Below are 17,508 nucleotides of genomic sequence, written 5' to 3'. Positions count from 1 at the left end.
TTCAAATTAGAAATTTCTAAGCACCAGCTCCTCGCAGAGCCCGCAGCACAGAAGACCCTCCAATGCCCTGGACACATGAGTAAATGAACACAAAGTGCCTGCCTACAACTACAAGTGCTTGAAAGGAAACTGTATGAAAAGGAAATCAATGACAACAACAACAAAAAAACATACATTATTATTAAAATTTCCTCAAGGGAGATACTTGCAAAGTTCTTTGAGTCTGGGTCATTAGAAGGTCTCTGCCATTACTGTTATGTGTAAACTTAAGTTTGGTCCACAACAATCCTTACAGATGCATCAATATGAACTCAGCTCATGTATATATACTACTAGCAAGGCCACACGGCATCGTCCTTTTAGGCGAAAGGAGGCCTACCTGGATGTAAACCCCAAACCTGTAAGGCAGGTCTCCTTCCACTTATAAAGATGGCTCAGACTCGCTGCTAAGACTTTAATACACAATGAGATTAGACTAGAACGCAGCTCAGGTGGTCAAGTGTTTACCGAGCATGCACGAGGCCCTGAGTTTGACCTTCAGCAGCAGAAACAGGGTGTGGGGATGCACATCAATAATCTCAGCACTCAGGAGATGAAAGCAGAAGAACTAGTCATTCTCATCTAGTTGGAGGCCAGACTAGCATACCTAAAGCCTTATCTAAAAGGAGACAAAGAATTAAGCCCACCAATAAAGTCTTAAACTTTATCCTACCACAACAAACCAATAATGTTGATAATATAGTTACTCCTATATACTATAAAATTATAACTTACAGAGAACTATTAGTAAGGCTCATGTTGGCTTACATCTTAAAAAAAAAAAAAAAAACATCAAAATCCCAACGGGTAACGGCTGAAGACATAACTTAAAGGTTAAGAGCGCTTAGTGCTCTTGTAGAGGACCTGGGTGTGGTGCCCAGCAACTACATGGTAGCTTACAACCATCTGTGACTCCAATTCCAGGATTGCACACATGTGGTGCATATAAATTCATGCAAGCACATATATATGTGCGCATAAGTGCACACACACACACACATGAATACACACGCAAATACATTCTCTCTCATTCATTCTCATTCTCTCTCTCTCTGTCTGTCTGTCTATCTGTGTCTCTTTCTGTGTCTCTCTCTGTCTCTCTGTCTCTCTCTCTCTCAAAAAAAAATCCCAATGAGTAACTGAACTGCCAAGTTCACTCCTATTGAATATACTGAAGCAGACTGGGACATAGGAGACTGCTAAAAATGTTTGGGATTTACTCTCTTACACTTTGACTGCTGACCACAACAGAGATGAAGACTGAGGTAGTCTGAAAATTCTGAGAAGTTTAAACCAGATTATATTCTTCACATTCTCTAAAGGTGTCAGCTTTAGGTTGTGCGAAGTGCCCTCAGTTTCCAGAGGCCAAGAACAACACTGCTGCAGTGAAAGAGCAGAGCAGTTAGGATCAAGGGGGCGACTGCTTTCTACAATGAGAGTGGCCAGCACACCTACTTGTTCATAATTCTACTCCTTCGTTCAGTGAAAGGGTGGTAGAACTTTTGATAAAACTTACAGATGTTTAAAAATGAAAAGCCATTTGAAACATATTAGGGACATTCAAGTAAATTTAGAGTCTCTGGCAAACTTACTAAGATGATCTACTTTACCAAATTATAATACAAAATGTGCTCTTGAAGTCTAATAGGGAAAACTATATAAGATAATTTGTGTTTCAAATAAGTTCTAAGATAGAACATATGTGCTGAGTAACAGTAATTGGTAAAAGGACATAAACATAATTGTATTAAAGAGTGTTTCTAAAGACATGGTCATATCAAAGTGATTAACAAAAGCAAAATAAAAAACCAGACCAGGTGATGGTAGCACATGCCTTTAATCCTAGTACTCGGGAGGCAGATGCAGGTGGATTTAGGCCACCCTGGTCTACAGAGCTCCAGGATAGCCAAGGCTACACAGAGAAACCCTGTCTCCAGAAAAACAACAACAACAACAAAAAAACCTTCAAACCCCTTTCATGGGAGGTTCAAAGCAGTGACTCCTTAAATAAATTGGGGTAAATGGGTCATAGTTGTAATTATGCTATGCTTTTACTTCTCACTGGAAACAATTCATTAATAACTATAAAGTAATATGTTACTTTTTAAAATAAGGAGATTTTTTTCCCCTCAGCAACAAATTAAATCACTATCCAAAAAAGAACCCTAAATGCAGGAAGATTCAGGGGAAAAATTAAATGCATTTTGATAACTATATTATTATGCCTGAAGGCAAATAAATTTGATTCCCACACAAGACAATAGTTATAATTATCTTCACCTGCATTTCAACTGTTGGCTATAAAAGTCCAAACTCAGACTCCATTTGTTCTTATATTCAGTTCTGTGTCATTCGTCCATGGCTTTCAGTACTTTCTCCAAAGAAATGCCCGATTTAAGTGATTTCTTTCTACTATCATAGAACTGGGCCAATGAAAGCATTTTTAAAGCAATGAAAACATTCCCTTCAAAAATTAAAATGGAACAAAACCTCTAAATAGAAAGAATAAACATAAAAATACACAAAGGTAATTGTGAACTTAACTTCAAATGTCACTGGAAGAAGTTCAAGGAAATTGGGTGTGGTGGCTTACACCTGTAATAAAAGTATTCAAGAAGCTAAGGAAAGAGGATGGTGGCAAGTTCAAGGCCAGCCTAAGTTATATCTCCAATCTCTGTCTTAAAAACAAACAAACAAAATGAAACAGAAACCTCCTTTCTTTGTTCTAAACTTAAGTAGGTTGACAAAACTATGAAGACACTAAATGAAGTGTGGACAAATAAAACAGGACAAGGATTTCCTGCCTCTACACACAAGGGACTGTTCAAACTTTACTTCCCTTTCATTATGGTTAATGTGAGTCATCACTGATATATAGTGTAATGAAATAATTAAGATGTGCTAAAATTATAGCATTGACTTTTAAGCAAAATAAGTAATCATTGGTTAAAACTATATACTGCTTAAATGCTAAATTTGTAAGGAATAGAGTTTAATTCATTTTGTTTGAATAACAACTGAGACATCAAATAGCAAATGTAGGTCCTTTTAAGAAATAGTTCAATGTTTCAGAAGTACAAAGAAATGTGACAGTTAATGACACTTTTAAAGTTAAGGATTATTTGCAATTCACACATTACTAAATATGTGTGTTACCTCAACAATATCCGAGTTGGTTCTGCTTTCGTGAGGCTCATTATACTCGGTATACTTGAGAAGAACTTTGTCCATGTCAGTGCTGGCGTACTGAAACAGCTTGTTAGAGCTGTTGAAAATGATGAGTGCTATCTCACAGTCACACAGCACACTGAGTTCATAGGCTTTCTTCATCAATCCAAACTTCCTCTTTGTAAAAGTGACCTAGACAAAGAAAAACAGAGGTTTTTTATTAAAAGCTTAGTTGTATTTGAAATAAATTCTCCTTAATGATGAGTTTTTCTTTATACTGAGCCAGATTTCAAAGGTGAAAGGTTTCTAGCTTCATACTCCACACAGTCCTCCCCCTCCACTGGGCCACAGCACTGTCGTCCTGTATTTACTGTGTATGCCCAAGGGCTCTGAAAGGGAGGCATTATTCTCTTACCCTTGACTGGACTACTACCGAAGGCAAGGGAACAGGTGACTAGTGGTTCAGCTTAAATTGGTACCATCAGGCCGGGCGGTGGTGGCGCACGCCTTTAATCCCAGCACTCGGGAGGCAGAGCCAGGCGGATCTCTGTGAGTTCGAGGCCAGCCTGGGCTACCAAGTGAGTTCCAGGAAAGGCGCAAAGCTACAGAGAAACCCTGTCTCGAAAAACCAAAAAAAAAAAAAAAAAAAATTGGTACCATCAGAAACCAACCTCTCCTAGATTTTTGCTGTTAAATGATTAAGTCAAACTACCAATCTAACTTACGCTTCTTCTTCTTCCCTGCCAAGCCTTTTGCCCATCTCTACTAAAATTCAGTCTAAAACAAGCAACGTTATCTGATGCCATCAATCTCTTTACTGTTTCTCTAATTAAAACCTGCGGAGGTAGTTCTGAGACCAAATCATGTTTTTCATGGTTTTAAAGCAATATATCCCTTATTCTAAAAGTTCCTGAAAGAGAAGTCCTTTTTTCCTATTTTCTCTTCCATAGTTTCTCTTCTTACGCTTCAAAACTCTCAGGTATTGAGAACTCTCAAGTTTCCACCATGAAATCACACCATCCAATATCCCTCCTGGGGCTAATCATGAAGTTCCTCAGAACCCTGTCACTTTTCTTCAAGCAGTACCACCTGACTGCTTTTCCCAGTCCTGCTCCTAATCACTCAGTGTCACATCCTCAGTGCTACCACCGCCAATAACCGTTATCATCTCAAATTCTCAATGTCAGAGTTCACAGTGATGGCTTCTTGTTTAGCTTTTACTTTTGTATCATCTCTCCAGACATTCTTTTACCTTGTCAAGTCCTCAAATCCACTGACCTTACCAGTTTGCTAATATAGGTCAAGTAACACTCATTCAAAATGCTCAGAACCAAAATGTGTTTCAAATTTGGGGTTTTTGTCTATTTCTGGAATGTATGCATGTTCACAGTTGAGTTATCCTGAAGACTAGACCTTGGACTAGACATACAATGAACTTGCCTTTCATATACACCTCATGTACACAAGTTGAAGACAATTTCACATATTTTTAGTGTACCCACATTTTGACTATAACCCACTACATAAGGTATGAGATTTTCCACTGTGACAGTGTGTCAGAACCCAAGTTTCAGACTTTGGAGACATTTGGGATATTTGGAATTTTCAATCAGAGATGCATAACTGTATCTCTTTTCCCTTTTTTTTTTACTCTTAGGTTTGATGGTCTATTATAGTCTGACCCCTTCAAATATACATAAATCCTTTCCTCTTCTCTCATTAACATACTTGCCTGACACAGACCCAAGCAAGAACCGACTTTCTAACATACACCTAATTATCAAACTATCAACAAATACACATGAACACATCTAGTATCTCTGAATTGAGACATAAATTTCATGTGCAATAATGCCTAATACTCCTAATTTTATGTTTGTTATATCATCATCTTGTCTCCTACAACTTCAATCTCCTCCAAAAACTACTTCACGCTGGATACACACACACACAACCTCATCATTCTATCCCCGAATTAGTTTTTAGTTGCTTCATCTACACTTTTCTTGATTTTTCCTTCTCTGCTGTCACTGATGCCTAACCTTACTCATTCTCGTATGCCTTTCTCTTCTCTTTGTATCCTGCTCGGCTAGGTTAAATACTGTAATCATGTAAATATGCTCTGGCATTCTCTTCCAACTCCACCTTGTCACTCCAGTCCAAGCCCTCTCTCTCTACTTTAAAGTAAAAACACCTGAAAGAAATGTCTAAGTGACCTCGAATTTGTGTGATTAAAGTCAACGATCACTGGCTATCTTACTTTCCACCTCAGCAGTGCTGGACAAAACTGACCAGGCTCTTTAAGCAGTTCTACACCGGCTGTTTATAAACTGAACTCATTGCTTCCTTTGAGCTTTTAGCTATATCTTCTTCCTCACATATTTTTGACTAGCAGTTGTTTCAATGAAAAAAAAAAATGAGCTCTTTCCAGTCTTATCTGTTTCAATAAATGTATTATTATCTATTCAAATAACAAAAGCAAAACCATCGATCTCTTCTGCTATTTCTCTAATTAAAACCTGCTAACTGAGGTAGTTCTGAGACCAAAACATTTTTCATGGTTTTAAAACAATATAACCCTTTTAAGATTATGCTGACTCCTATTTAATAATCCACACCATCAGCAAATTGCCAGCTTCACCTCTAAAATAGACCTTGTATCTTCCCTTGTCTATCTATATCAGTATCACTCAAATTTCATGATCTCTCATCTACACTGCTCATGTAATCATCTTATTGGATTTCCCAACTCATCCTGAACACTGCATACTGCCAAGTAACATCCCAAGTGAAATGTTCAACCTGTTTAAGTGAGAGCTGGCATTTCTCACTGCAGTGAAAATAATAACAAACTCATTCAACACACAGTAGAAACAATCTATTCTCCAGCTCCTTGTTTGACTTTATTGCCCATTCATCTATCTCCCTTACACCCTATTACACTGGCATAGGTATGAACATACATGTGTGTACATGTATGTTCCTTAGACAACAGCTACTTTTCACTTGAGGAACTTCATTATGTTCCTTGCCTGAGGAATACACATTAAAGCACATCTCTGTGATGGCTGCTTCATATAAGTATACATTTAACCTGCTACCCACATAGTTGCCCTCGTATGTTTCTGTATGAGACCATAAACATATACATATTTGTATAAACATGGAAGGAATTTTGCTGTCTTACAAAACTATCATTAAGATGGAGGGTAATAGCCCTATGGTATTCTCAAACAATTTCATATTTCATACTGGTATAATTACTCCTTTTAATCTTTGTTAATGATAGGCATGAATAATAATCTTTTTAGGCATGAATAATAATCTTTTTAGTGTGTATTTAATGCATTATTTGTAATAACTTGGCAATCTCTTTTTATCTGTTTCATTTGGGATTTCCTTTCTTTATAAAGCTACTTATCTTTTATCATCTTTTTATTATATAATTTATCCTTTACTTATCTAAAATATTCTTAGGCAGATAAAATTATTGCTTTACAAATGTCTTTAAATTTTTTTATTTATGTATTTTTATATACTATTGTCATTGAAAAGATTTTTGTTGTTGTTGCTGTTTTTGCATTTCAATAGAACTAACTTTATTATTTATTTTTCAAACAAAAGGAATGGCCGAAAAGCAAATGCATAAACAGATCAAGGGGATGGGCGTGGCCTGAAGCTTACAAGGAGATGCTATGTTGTAACGGAAACAGCAGGTTAGAAGAAACAAATAGCGCTGTCTTGTCTGCTACGAGTCTGGAGATGCAAAGGGAGCTGGAAATTTTCTTCTTTAGAAGAGGTGTTCTGCCGGAGAACACCTGTACCAGCAGGAGAGAGTCACTAAAGTGGCCTCCAGAGAACTAGGTGGGCTGTGCAGCTGAGACCTGGCATCAACTCCTAGTCTTCTCACTTCCCCACTTTCTATCATTTCCCACTTCTTTTCACCTTGTCTTTTTCTTGAAGATGTTATTTTGGTACAACTGAAGCTCTTTGACACTTTCACTAATGTCATCAAGTGCCCTATGAGAAGCATCCTTCTTCGGAGCAAATTCATACTCTTCTGGACACCAGCGTCTACACAGCTCTTTAACAGTGCTCACGTCAATTATCCTATAATGAAGATGTTTCATGAACTGGGGATGAATTTGTCAAGAAACTTCTTGTCTGCATGAAATGAACTCCCTGCACATGGACAGAGCCCTTGCTCTGTCATACAAAGGACAGAAATTCATACTCTGCCTGCTGCAATGTAATTGTACTCTCCTTTACTGCCTGGGTAAGATCAGACTTCCCATGGTGCTCCTTGTACCAGTCTGACATGCTGTCCTTTGGCTGTTTGATAATCAAGTTGGGACCTTCAGCCAAAATGTTAAGATCAGAGTCAGTTATCAGACAGGCCATCCCCACAATCTGATCCTTCTCAATGTCCAATCCTGTCATCTGCAGGTCCACCCAGACCGTCCCCTAAGCCATGTTCTCCCTCGCTGCCATGCCTATGCCACCTCTGCTGACACCTCGCGACTCAAACTGCCAGCGCCTGCCACCCATACCCTACAACAGCCCCAGCCCCATTGGTCCAGCGCACCTGCTGTTTGTTTTCAAACTGGGTCTCATATATAGCTCTGGCTGGCCTGGAACTCACTTTGTAGACCAGGCTGTCCTCCAACCCATAGAGGCCAGCCTGCTTCTACCTCCTAACTGCTAGGATGAAAAGTATGCACCATCACGTCCAACTCAATTTTTAGTATTTATTACAGACAATGAGTACAGGTTTTCTGAATCCTGGCATTACATTATACCTTTAGTAAATATACTGTCTCAAAAATAATAAAAAGTAATGTATATGGTACTGAAACAGTTAAAATTAAATTACTTATGACTTGATGTACCTAGATGTACTAGCTGCAATGGAATTTTGAACTCTCACACATACTTTCAAAATCAATATGGTAGTGTTTAAAGACGAGACAAGTAATATGTTTTCAAATGACGTTCCAGGGAAGGGTTTTAAAGAAAACCCTTCCTTTAAATGCTCATAAGCAGTATAAAGAATAGTATCTCTGCTGTACTTTTTTTATTATGTGTGTGTACAGTGTGTGTGTGTGTGCATGCATATGTGTATGTGTGTGAGGGCTTACCTGCACATGAGTTTATACACCTGTCAGAAGTCAATGTCAGGTCTCTGTATATTTCCATCTTATTTTTTTAAGATTTATGTTTAATTACATACATGTATGTGTGTCTATATGGGGGTACAAATGCAGTGCCTGGAGTCCAGATGTGAATGTCAGATCCCTTGGATCTGTAGTTACAGGTTATTGTGAACTGAGTGACAAGAACCAAACTCAGGCCCTCTGAAAAAGAAGTCCATGCTCTTAACCACTAAGTCATTTTCTCTTGCCATCCCCACTACCGTATGTATATGCCACATGTATGCCAGGGTGCCCACAGAGGCCAGAAGAGGGCACAGCTCCTCTGGAGTCAGAAGTGCAGGCAGTTGTAAGGTGCTCAGTGTAGGTGCTAGAAACTGAACTCAGGTCTTCTGGGAGAGCAGCAAGCCCTCATAACCGCCGAGTCATCTCCCCAGCCCTTCCATTTTATTTTTTAAGACAGTGTGATCACCAGCTGGCTGGTATGGCTCTTGAGCCTGTCTCTGCTCTCCCATGACTAGGGACTACAGGTACTGCCATTCATATCTGACTTTCTATGTGGATGCTGAAGCTCAGAACTTCAGGTCCTCATTCCTGGGCAACAAGCATTTTACTCACTCAGTCATCTCAGCTTCTCTGCTCTTCCCAAAAATACATTTTCAAAAGCACTTCTCTGAAGTTATGAATCACAAAAAAGTTGATGCTAAAGGAAGGAGTTTAGTGAATCAAAGAACTTAGCATATAACAATCTGTTCTTCATTATTCCAACATATATAAACTAGAGTCAGCTTAGAAAAGGCCTTTTCAGCAATCAATTTTTAAAAATGCTTCAATGGTGGTATCAAAGTCTATAAATTGAAAGCTAACACAGTACTTCTAGGCTTTAAAAACTTCATTTTTCCTTCAGCACTTAGTCTAATTTTTAAAAATTAGTATTTTTTTAGAGTAAGAGGCACAACAATTTCCCACAAATTTCCCATCTCTACATATGCATGTCCTCCTGTTACCAAAGTTCCCTGGCAAAATGATATATTTATCATAACTGATGAGCCCATAATAGCACATTATTATCACTCAAACTCCATGGTTTACTTCAGAGTTCACTTCCTGAATGTTCTTCAGGTTTGATGTATGACATATACCTTATCATTAAGACTGGTTTCACTGTCTTAAAACTACTCAATGATAGTCCGTTGTTTGGATATACTATACAGTATATTTCTCCAATCATGTACTGAAAGACACACTAGTGTTTTCCAAATTTTGGCAATTAAAAATAAAGCTTCTATAAACATATATGTACAGGTTTTGCAGGGAATTAAGTTTTCAACTTTCCTAGCTAACACCAGCGAGTACAGTTTGTTGGTGGATTCTATGTTAAGCTGATTTAGTCCTCTAAGAAAGTATCAGAAGCACAGTGGACTGATTCCAGATTTGCTGGTGGGTGAGTGTAGAAAAGTCTGAACATTATAAACTCCAGAAGAGCCAAAAGAATACTGAAGGAAAAGAACAAAGTACTTTAAAACTGAAATCTCTAATAATTAAGGCTATGTGGCACTGCTCAAAGTATCTACCGAGGGATACGGAACAGAAAAGAGAGAACCATGCAAACAGTCAACTGGTCTTTGATTTGGGGCAATAAATGATTTAGCAATTTATTTGTTTTTTTTTTTTTTTTTCATTTATTCTTCAAAAGACAGGGCCTCACTAGGCAGCCCAGGCTGGCTTTGATTCTGGCACACTGCTGGCCTATACAGTGGTGCCCATCACCATGCCTAAGAGCTGGGGTCATCCAGTGGTACCCATTATCACACCTGAGAGCTGGGGGTCATACAGCAGTGTCCACCACCACGTCTAAGAGCTGTGGTTATGCAGTGGTACCCATCACCACATCTGAGAGCTGTGGTTATACAGAGGTGCCCATCGCTACGCCTGAGAGTTAGAGTTATACAGCAGTGCCCACTACCACGCCTGACAGCTGGGGTTATACAGAGGTGCCCATCACCATTCCTGGTCTCATCAGTAACTTGTTTGCTTTTTTGACTTGTTAGTAACAAAATCCAAATATGACCTGTCAAACAAGATAATTTAACTGAAATTAGAAGTTTCTGTTCTACAAGACACCGCAAGGAAATAAAAAAAGAAAAGAAAAGAAAAAACCCAAAGGTATCTTAAAATATTTGTTAATAATATCTCATACAGGACATTATCCAACATACATAAAGAACTAAAACTCAGCAATAAGAAAATTAAAAATCTTATTTTCAAAAATGGGCAAAAGATACAAATAGGCAACTTTCAGCATATTAAGTTTACACATCCTATGTCTTTGAGGAATTGCAAAAATAACACTGAGATATTGTATTACCTCACAGGTTATACAATACCAGAAGTGAAGCATAATGTAAACCATGGACTCTGAGTGCTAATGACATTATTAGGGGATGCTCCTTGACTATAACAACTGTACAACTCTGATGTAGAATGTAGACAGTGGGTAAGACTCTAGGTGAGACAGGAGAGCACATAAGCAAACACAATTATAGAGGTGTGATTTTATAATGTTTTGTTCTGAACCTAAAAGTGTCATATACTTTTCTTCCTAGGAACGCTAACTATTGGTCTAGACTAGACTACTCAAGCACTGCATTAGACACTGAAGAAACAGGATTTCTTCTATGATGGAAAGCCACTGTGCACACTTCCATTGTTTCTCATAGGAATACTATTACTACAATGTTCTTCCAAGTCATAACTATAATATGCATGCACAAAAGAGCACAATAATAAAGAAAATGCAATTTGCTCACTTCCTTTGTAAAGTGAAAAAACCTAAAAGACAGCAGAGTAGCTTAACAATTATTGTTAAGAAAGGTGTCCTGAGGCCATGTTGATGTCAGTGAGCCATGCTGGGGGTAACGGGGAGCATGTCTGGGCCAGTGGTCCTGCTGCAGGCAGAGGTGTGTTGATGTCTATGACCCGTACTACCATCAAAGGCCATGCTGATATCCACGGTCTGTGCCACTGCCTGAAGCCATGCTAATGTCAACGAGCTGGGCTGTCACTGGGAACGTATTGCTGCTATCCATGGCCTGAACTGCCACCAGAGACCATGCTGAGGTCCATGGCACACGATGATGACAGAAGACAAGTGGATGTCTGTGGTCCAGATACCATGTGGAAGTCCATTATCCATGTTCTTGCTGACTGTAAATGACAAGGAAGCTACTTCTACAGTGGTATGGATGGCTCCAGACTCACAGTTGAGAAAGACACAGAAGGTTTCTGTGACAACCCACCACTCTCCAAAAAAAGTAACAACCTAGACAGGAAGGCATCAAAGAGAACACTTAAAAACTGTGATAACGATGCTGAAGTGTAGTTCTCCACAACAGATTCTTACTGGTGGGATGGGGGTGGGGAAGGACCCAGTTTGCTTTAGGAAGCTGACCACCAGGAGCTTGACCATGCTCCAGTGACTATATGGACAATACAAATTGAACTTGTTTGTTTTTAATCTTTTTGGGCCGACCTGGACTGGGAAGTAAGGATGATGAGATATATTATGTGAAATTCCTAAATAATCAATAAAAATATTATGCTAAAAAAAGATAGGGTAAGCCGGGCGGTGGTGGCACACACCTTTAATCCCAGCACTCGGGAGGCAGAGCCAGGCGGATCTCTGTGAGTTCGAGGCCAGCCTGGGCTACCAAGTGAGTTCCAGGAGAGGCAAAGCTACACAGAGAAACCCTGTCTCGAAAAACCAAAAAGAAAAAAAAAAAAAAAAAAGATAGGGTAATTACTTTCCTTTCTTTTGGTAAAGCATTTTAATAGTTACACCTCTAGGAATAACTATTTTTTTCTTAATTTCACATAGATCTTAATATTCTTTTTTTTTTTTTTTTTTGGTTTTTCGAGACAGGGTTTCTCTGTGTACCTTTGCGCCTTTCCTGGAACTCACTTGGTAGCCCAGGCTGGCCTCGAACTCACAGAGATCCGCCTGGCTCTGCCTCCCGAGTGCTGGGATTAAAGGCGTGCGCCACCACCGCCCGGCTTAATATTCTTAAAGTCATGTTATAGTCTGATGTTTCTCAAGCACAGAAGGTATAATACTCTATATATGATCATTCAAATATCCCAATGAACGTCCACTTAACTAAAAAATTTAAGTAGCTAATACAACGGACTGTTTGCAAGGCTGAATATATAAATTGTGCCATGCATTTAAAATCACTTTTTATGTAGTATCTCTCAATATCTGTCTTTATACTTTAATGTTTTAAAAAATCTTTAACACAAGTTTTAAAAAAAAATCTCAACATCTTGGGCCCATCAGATGCCAAGCAAGCCAGATGAGCGGAGTTCAATCCCATTGTCTTCTGACCTCTATACGTGCACTGTACCTCCAAGTGCCAGCACTCTGTAAACACACACACTAATGACTAAGTCTTTAAAATGTGTATTTAAGAATTCTCAACACCTTGAAATATTTCCTTACAAATACAATTTAGGAACAATCAAAAATAAAACAGAATATAATGGGGGACAAGGAGAAAGAATAAAAAGATAATGATCATAGCTTACGAATACAGATACCACACACTGAGAATGAAAATCTAGACTCTAGAGAACTTCTCAGAAAACAAAACAACAACAACAAAAAGATCAACAATCCAGCAGGGAACTGGCAAACCACACACAGAAAAAGATTGCATTTTGCCTTGTCAAAAGAGAAAAAAAGTATCGTAGAGCTGAACCAGTAACTCTTTAAGTGACACGAATCACAGAAACACTACTTGCCCACTTTAAGGAAGCAAGTTCCCATGGACACAGAGAGCAGCAGCCAGACAGTAAAATCGGATGACGGACGCGTGGTCTTTGCTGCAAACAGGACAAAACAAGCTGCTGAACTGAAGGAGTGACCCACATCTCAAAAACACAGCACCAAGGGAAAGGCAGCACAGGCGACCAGGCCATCATGTGAGAAAGGAACACTGATGTAACACTGAAACCATACCCTCTCAGAACATGTATGTGAAGGAAAACAAATGAGTGACTACCTTTGTTAGGGAAAAAAGACTGGGTCTAGGAAAAACTATAAAGTCTAAACATCTCATTTTCTTTTACAAATAAAAATATCTGTAAAAAATGTATCAAGACTGACATACTTCCAAATGATGAACACATCAATCTTTGTGCCAGTACTCTCTATATTCAACCTTTGAAAGAGAATTTTAGTGGTTTTTTTCTTCCTAAGTCTATGAAGGTATACGCATTGAGATAAGGAGAAGTACATATAAAGTCTTAGAAGCAGCAAGTGATCTGCAGCAAGGCTACTGGCTAAGATCAACATAAAAAAGCATTATACTTTTATAAGCAGTACTTAGTAATGAAACCAATAAAACACAATTTGAGGGGTTCATGAGATGGCTAGCTGGTAAAGGCACTTGCCACACAAATCTAACAACCCAAGTTCAATTCCTGTAACCCACATAAAGGTGGAAGAGAAACCACTCTGCAAAGTTGTTTCCTGACCTCCACAAGTGTGCTGCAGCTCAGGGCCATCTCCACAAACAAAACATACACCACTCAAAGTAATAATAATAAATAAAATTTAAAAAATTGATTCGGGGGAACTAATATTTTGTTTTGTTTTTAAAGTCAAATATCTAGAAATAAACAAGTCAAAAAGTGTCTAAGATCCACAAGTTCAAAAGCATCGAACCCCATGGAAAAAACAATAAAAACCAAAAGAAAAAAGTGTGTTCAAGGGTGATAATTATGAAATTTTCTAATATTATGAAGTTTTCTGTGACCCTAAATGGATGTATATATTCAGTGGGAACACATGAATTCAGGGATATTCTTGACTGGCTGCCTTTGTGTAAACACTAATTTGATAGTTTCACTTTAAATGAAAAGAACAGCCAGCCAGTTCTGCAGAAATACAATAATAAACAACTATGCTATCAGACAGCAAATTATAGTAACTACAATAGTGTAGAATTGAGCAAGGATATACAAATAATCAAATGAAACTAAATACAGGGTCCATCAATAGACCCATAAATACACTGTATTTGACTCAAACTCAGGCAGGAAAGAAATGCAACGAATTATACTGGGTCACTGAATATCCATTGGGAAAAAATAATCTGACCCCTACACTTAAACTCAAACATAAATTCCCAATAGATAATAGATCCAAAACATAGAAAGTAAAACAAAACACTGTGAGAAGAAAGCATAGAATAATCATCTTAGCCCATATTTGGAGGTCCAAGCAGGCAGTGCAGTGCAGCTACTCATGTTTGACCAAAGAACAGCCCTCCTCTATTGGGAACATGACCTTCTTCACCAGGCACACACAAGTGGTAGGGTGGGAGAAGACACTTGTCTAGACAGCCAATTCAACTGAATCAACTCTGGAAATTACATGGAGAAGCATGTAACATCCAGATTGTCCTTATATCTAAAAGAATTATCTTCATTGCCTTGTGGGAAATGAAAGTTCTTAAACACAGTGTAAAGAGCATCATCAATAAGGGAAAGAAAAAAGGTTAATCTAGCTGGGGTGGTAGCCTAAACTTACAGTCTTAGCTAAAAGGTAGAAGGGTCACTTGAACCCTCAAATCTGGGACCATCTTGGGCACCTTAGTGAGACTCTTGTTCAATCTAAAAAAACAAAAAAATAAAAATAAAAATGTGTGTGAGGGTATAATGGCTCTTCTTGGTTGTCAATGTCACTATACCTGGAATTAACCCAAACCCAAGCTTCTGGGTATACATGTGATAGATTTTTCTTGATTGGATCAATATATGTGATTCTATCAGTTCTGTTTTTCTAGAGAACCCTGACTAATACAGGATGCATGCAATATTGACTTCTGAACATGACATGGTACTGGATTTTTAAACTCACAGCAGCTCTGATTACCTATACAAAATCTGTACAAGATTAAACCTGTCAACACTTTGTCATGAAAGGGAGAGGGGTATGGTGGTATTTCATTTGTACTGAAATGTGATTTTAATTGTATGTTAATAAATAAAGTTGCTCGGGGGTCAGAGCTATTAGAGCCATAGCAAAAGCTAGGTGGTGGTGGTACATGCCTTTAATCCCAGCACTTAGTAGACAGAACTAGGTAGATCTCTGTGTGGTCAAGGATACAGCCAGCATTGGAGACACACGCCTTTAATCTCAATACTAATCATAGAAGATCTGGAGGTCTGTACAAACAGGCAGTGACGAGGCGGTCGTGTGGTTGGGTTTACAACCAATGAGAAGGCAGAACAGAAAGTCTATATAAAGACAGACAGGAAGTAGGTCTCTTTCGGAGAGGTCTCTTGGCTGAAGAGGCTAGCTGCAGCAGGCGGGTAAGGCTCTTAGCTCTGATCTCTTGGCTTTCTTCTTTGCATTGGTTCTGTGTTTCTTATTTAATAAGATGGTTGGTTACATCTACAGAAGGGTTCCCTGTTTCTTGATCATTTCTAAGCAGTGAGCACAGTTAATCGCTGATGAGGGTGTAAGAGACATTTTCTTCACTAATGTAGCCACTAGTAAGATACTCATTCTCCTCCTAAAAAAACACTCACCCATGCTCAGGTAAACAACCATAACTAACGAAACTCGCTAGGACACGGACACACACACACACACACACACACACACACACACACACAATTTGATAGTATAAAAACACGAAAAGGCAAACAACTTCATCAGATATCCCTAAAACTTCAGATTAAAACTAGTTACTATTGCTTGTCTACTAGTCTATTAGAATGGATCGAATGAAAAGGGTAATTCCTAGTACTAGTACAGATGTGAAGCAGCTAGTGTCACACTGCCAGCTAAATATAAATTAAACAGAAACACTTTATAAAATTCTTGTCAAATACAGATAACCATAGAGGTACTTAGGTAAGGGACCAGGGAAAAGGAGGGGACCTCCCAAGGAAGGAGAAATAGAATATAGTGTTAAGAACAAATAAAAGGGATACCAGAATAGAATGATTATGTAGGGAGGGGAATGGAAGAGCAGGGTAAAGGAAGAAATATGGGAAGGGACAATAACACTAACAGCCTTCTGAAAAAACAATATGGAACCTACTACTGCAGAAGCTACAATATATAAATGAATGAAAGGAATTTAAATGGAGTCACCATATAATGGGAGAAACAGTGTCACAACTAGACATCTTATGCCACTAAGTAAAATCTCCAGTACCTGGAATAGACTACATCTTGTTGAGTTGTTGATCAAAGGGGTCCCCTGGACCTCTGCTTCAAACACCATAGGCTGCCGCCAAGGCTCCTGGTAGCTCTCTGCAACCTGACTGGAAGACTCTATTACTGAGGACATTTACTCATGCCACTGAACATGAAGTTGATGTGGTACTTAACTAGAAGCTTCACCTCTACCACTTAGCATTCATGGTGCTGGAAGGTACTATAGATGCTAGCATAGGTGAAAAGTAATCATCCCTATCACCAGCCACAAACCCTGCAATCTACAACACACATCAAACACACTGGGGCAACAGTGGCTCAGATGTTATGGGAGTATCCCACAACTTTTTTATTGAAATCCAGACTCACTCCAAGACATAGAGCCCTTACCTTGACACCGCTAAAGTGGCCAAGAATCTGTGACTAGATGTGAGGAGCCTATGGGAAATCTGCTATCATTCTGCCAAAGGAACACAGCAATAATATGACTCCCAATGACATTCTGCTATACACATAGATCAGTACTTCCCTTAATCCTCATCAGAGAAGCTGCTTGGTAGTAGATGGGAATTAAGACAAACATCTACAACTGGACTGTGCAGAGAATGGGAGCTTTTTAATCACTCTATCCTAAATGGGATGTCTTCATCAAACTCCTCCCCTTAAGATTTGGGGAGGAGATGCAAAGTTTATAAGAGCCAGAGGTGATGGCCTACTCCAAGGAAACTGTGTCTTCCAGACACAACAGGACTGATACACATACAAACTCAGAGACTATAGTATCACACATAAGACCTATACAGGTTCAGGCCAGATAGAGTCCCAGCACTGAGAAGGGAAAGAAGATGCAAAGTCCTACTCTTAACCCATAAACTATTTGCAACTGATTGCTGGGAAAGGGAAAATCAGTTTTCTCCA

At 38.8% G+C, this 17,508-nt stretch overlaps 1 protein-coding gene and 1 pseudogene across 7 annotated transcripts in view; both read right to left on the bottom strand.

The window, feature by feature from the left end:
• Mef2a (myocyte enhancer factor 2A) overlaps nt 1-17,508 on the bottom strand; it is a 135,585-nt gene that overhangs the window by 50,918 nt on the left and 67,159 nt on the right. For all 7 annotated transcript variants that reach the window (XM_052713347.1, XM_052713346.1, XM_052713353.1 and 4 more), the window contains one exon: nt 3,196-3,399. In XM_052713347.1, the coding sequence (XP_052569307.1) occupies nt 3,196-3,399 (204 nt within the window). The remainder of the gene's footprint in view (nt 1-3,195; nt 3,400-17,508) is intronic.
• On the bottom strand, nt 6,845-7,833 carry LOC128094800 (oligoribonuclease, mitochondrial-like; annotated as a pseudogene).

This window comes from Peromyscus californicus, unplaced genomic scaffold, assembly GCF_007827085.1.
Source record: "Peromyscus californicus insignis strain IS unplaced genomic scaffold, ASM782708v3 Scaffold_4__1_contigs__length_199733344, whole genome shotgun sequence".
Lineage (NCBI taxonomy): Eukaryota > Metazoa > Chordata > Mammalia > Rodentia > Cricetidae > Peromyscus > Peromyscus californicus.
Note: the sequence above shows the minus strand (reverse complement) of the source record. Positions and strands in the feature narration are given on the sequence as shown.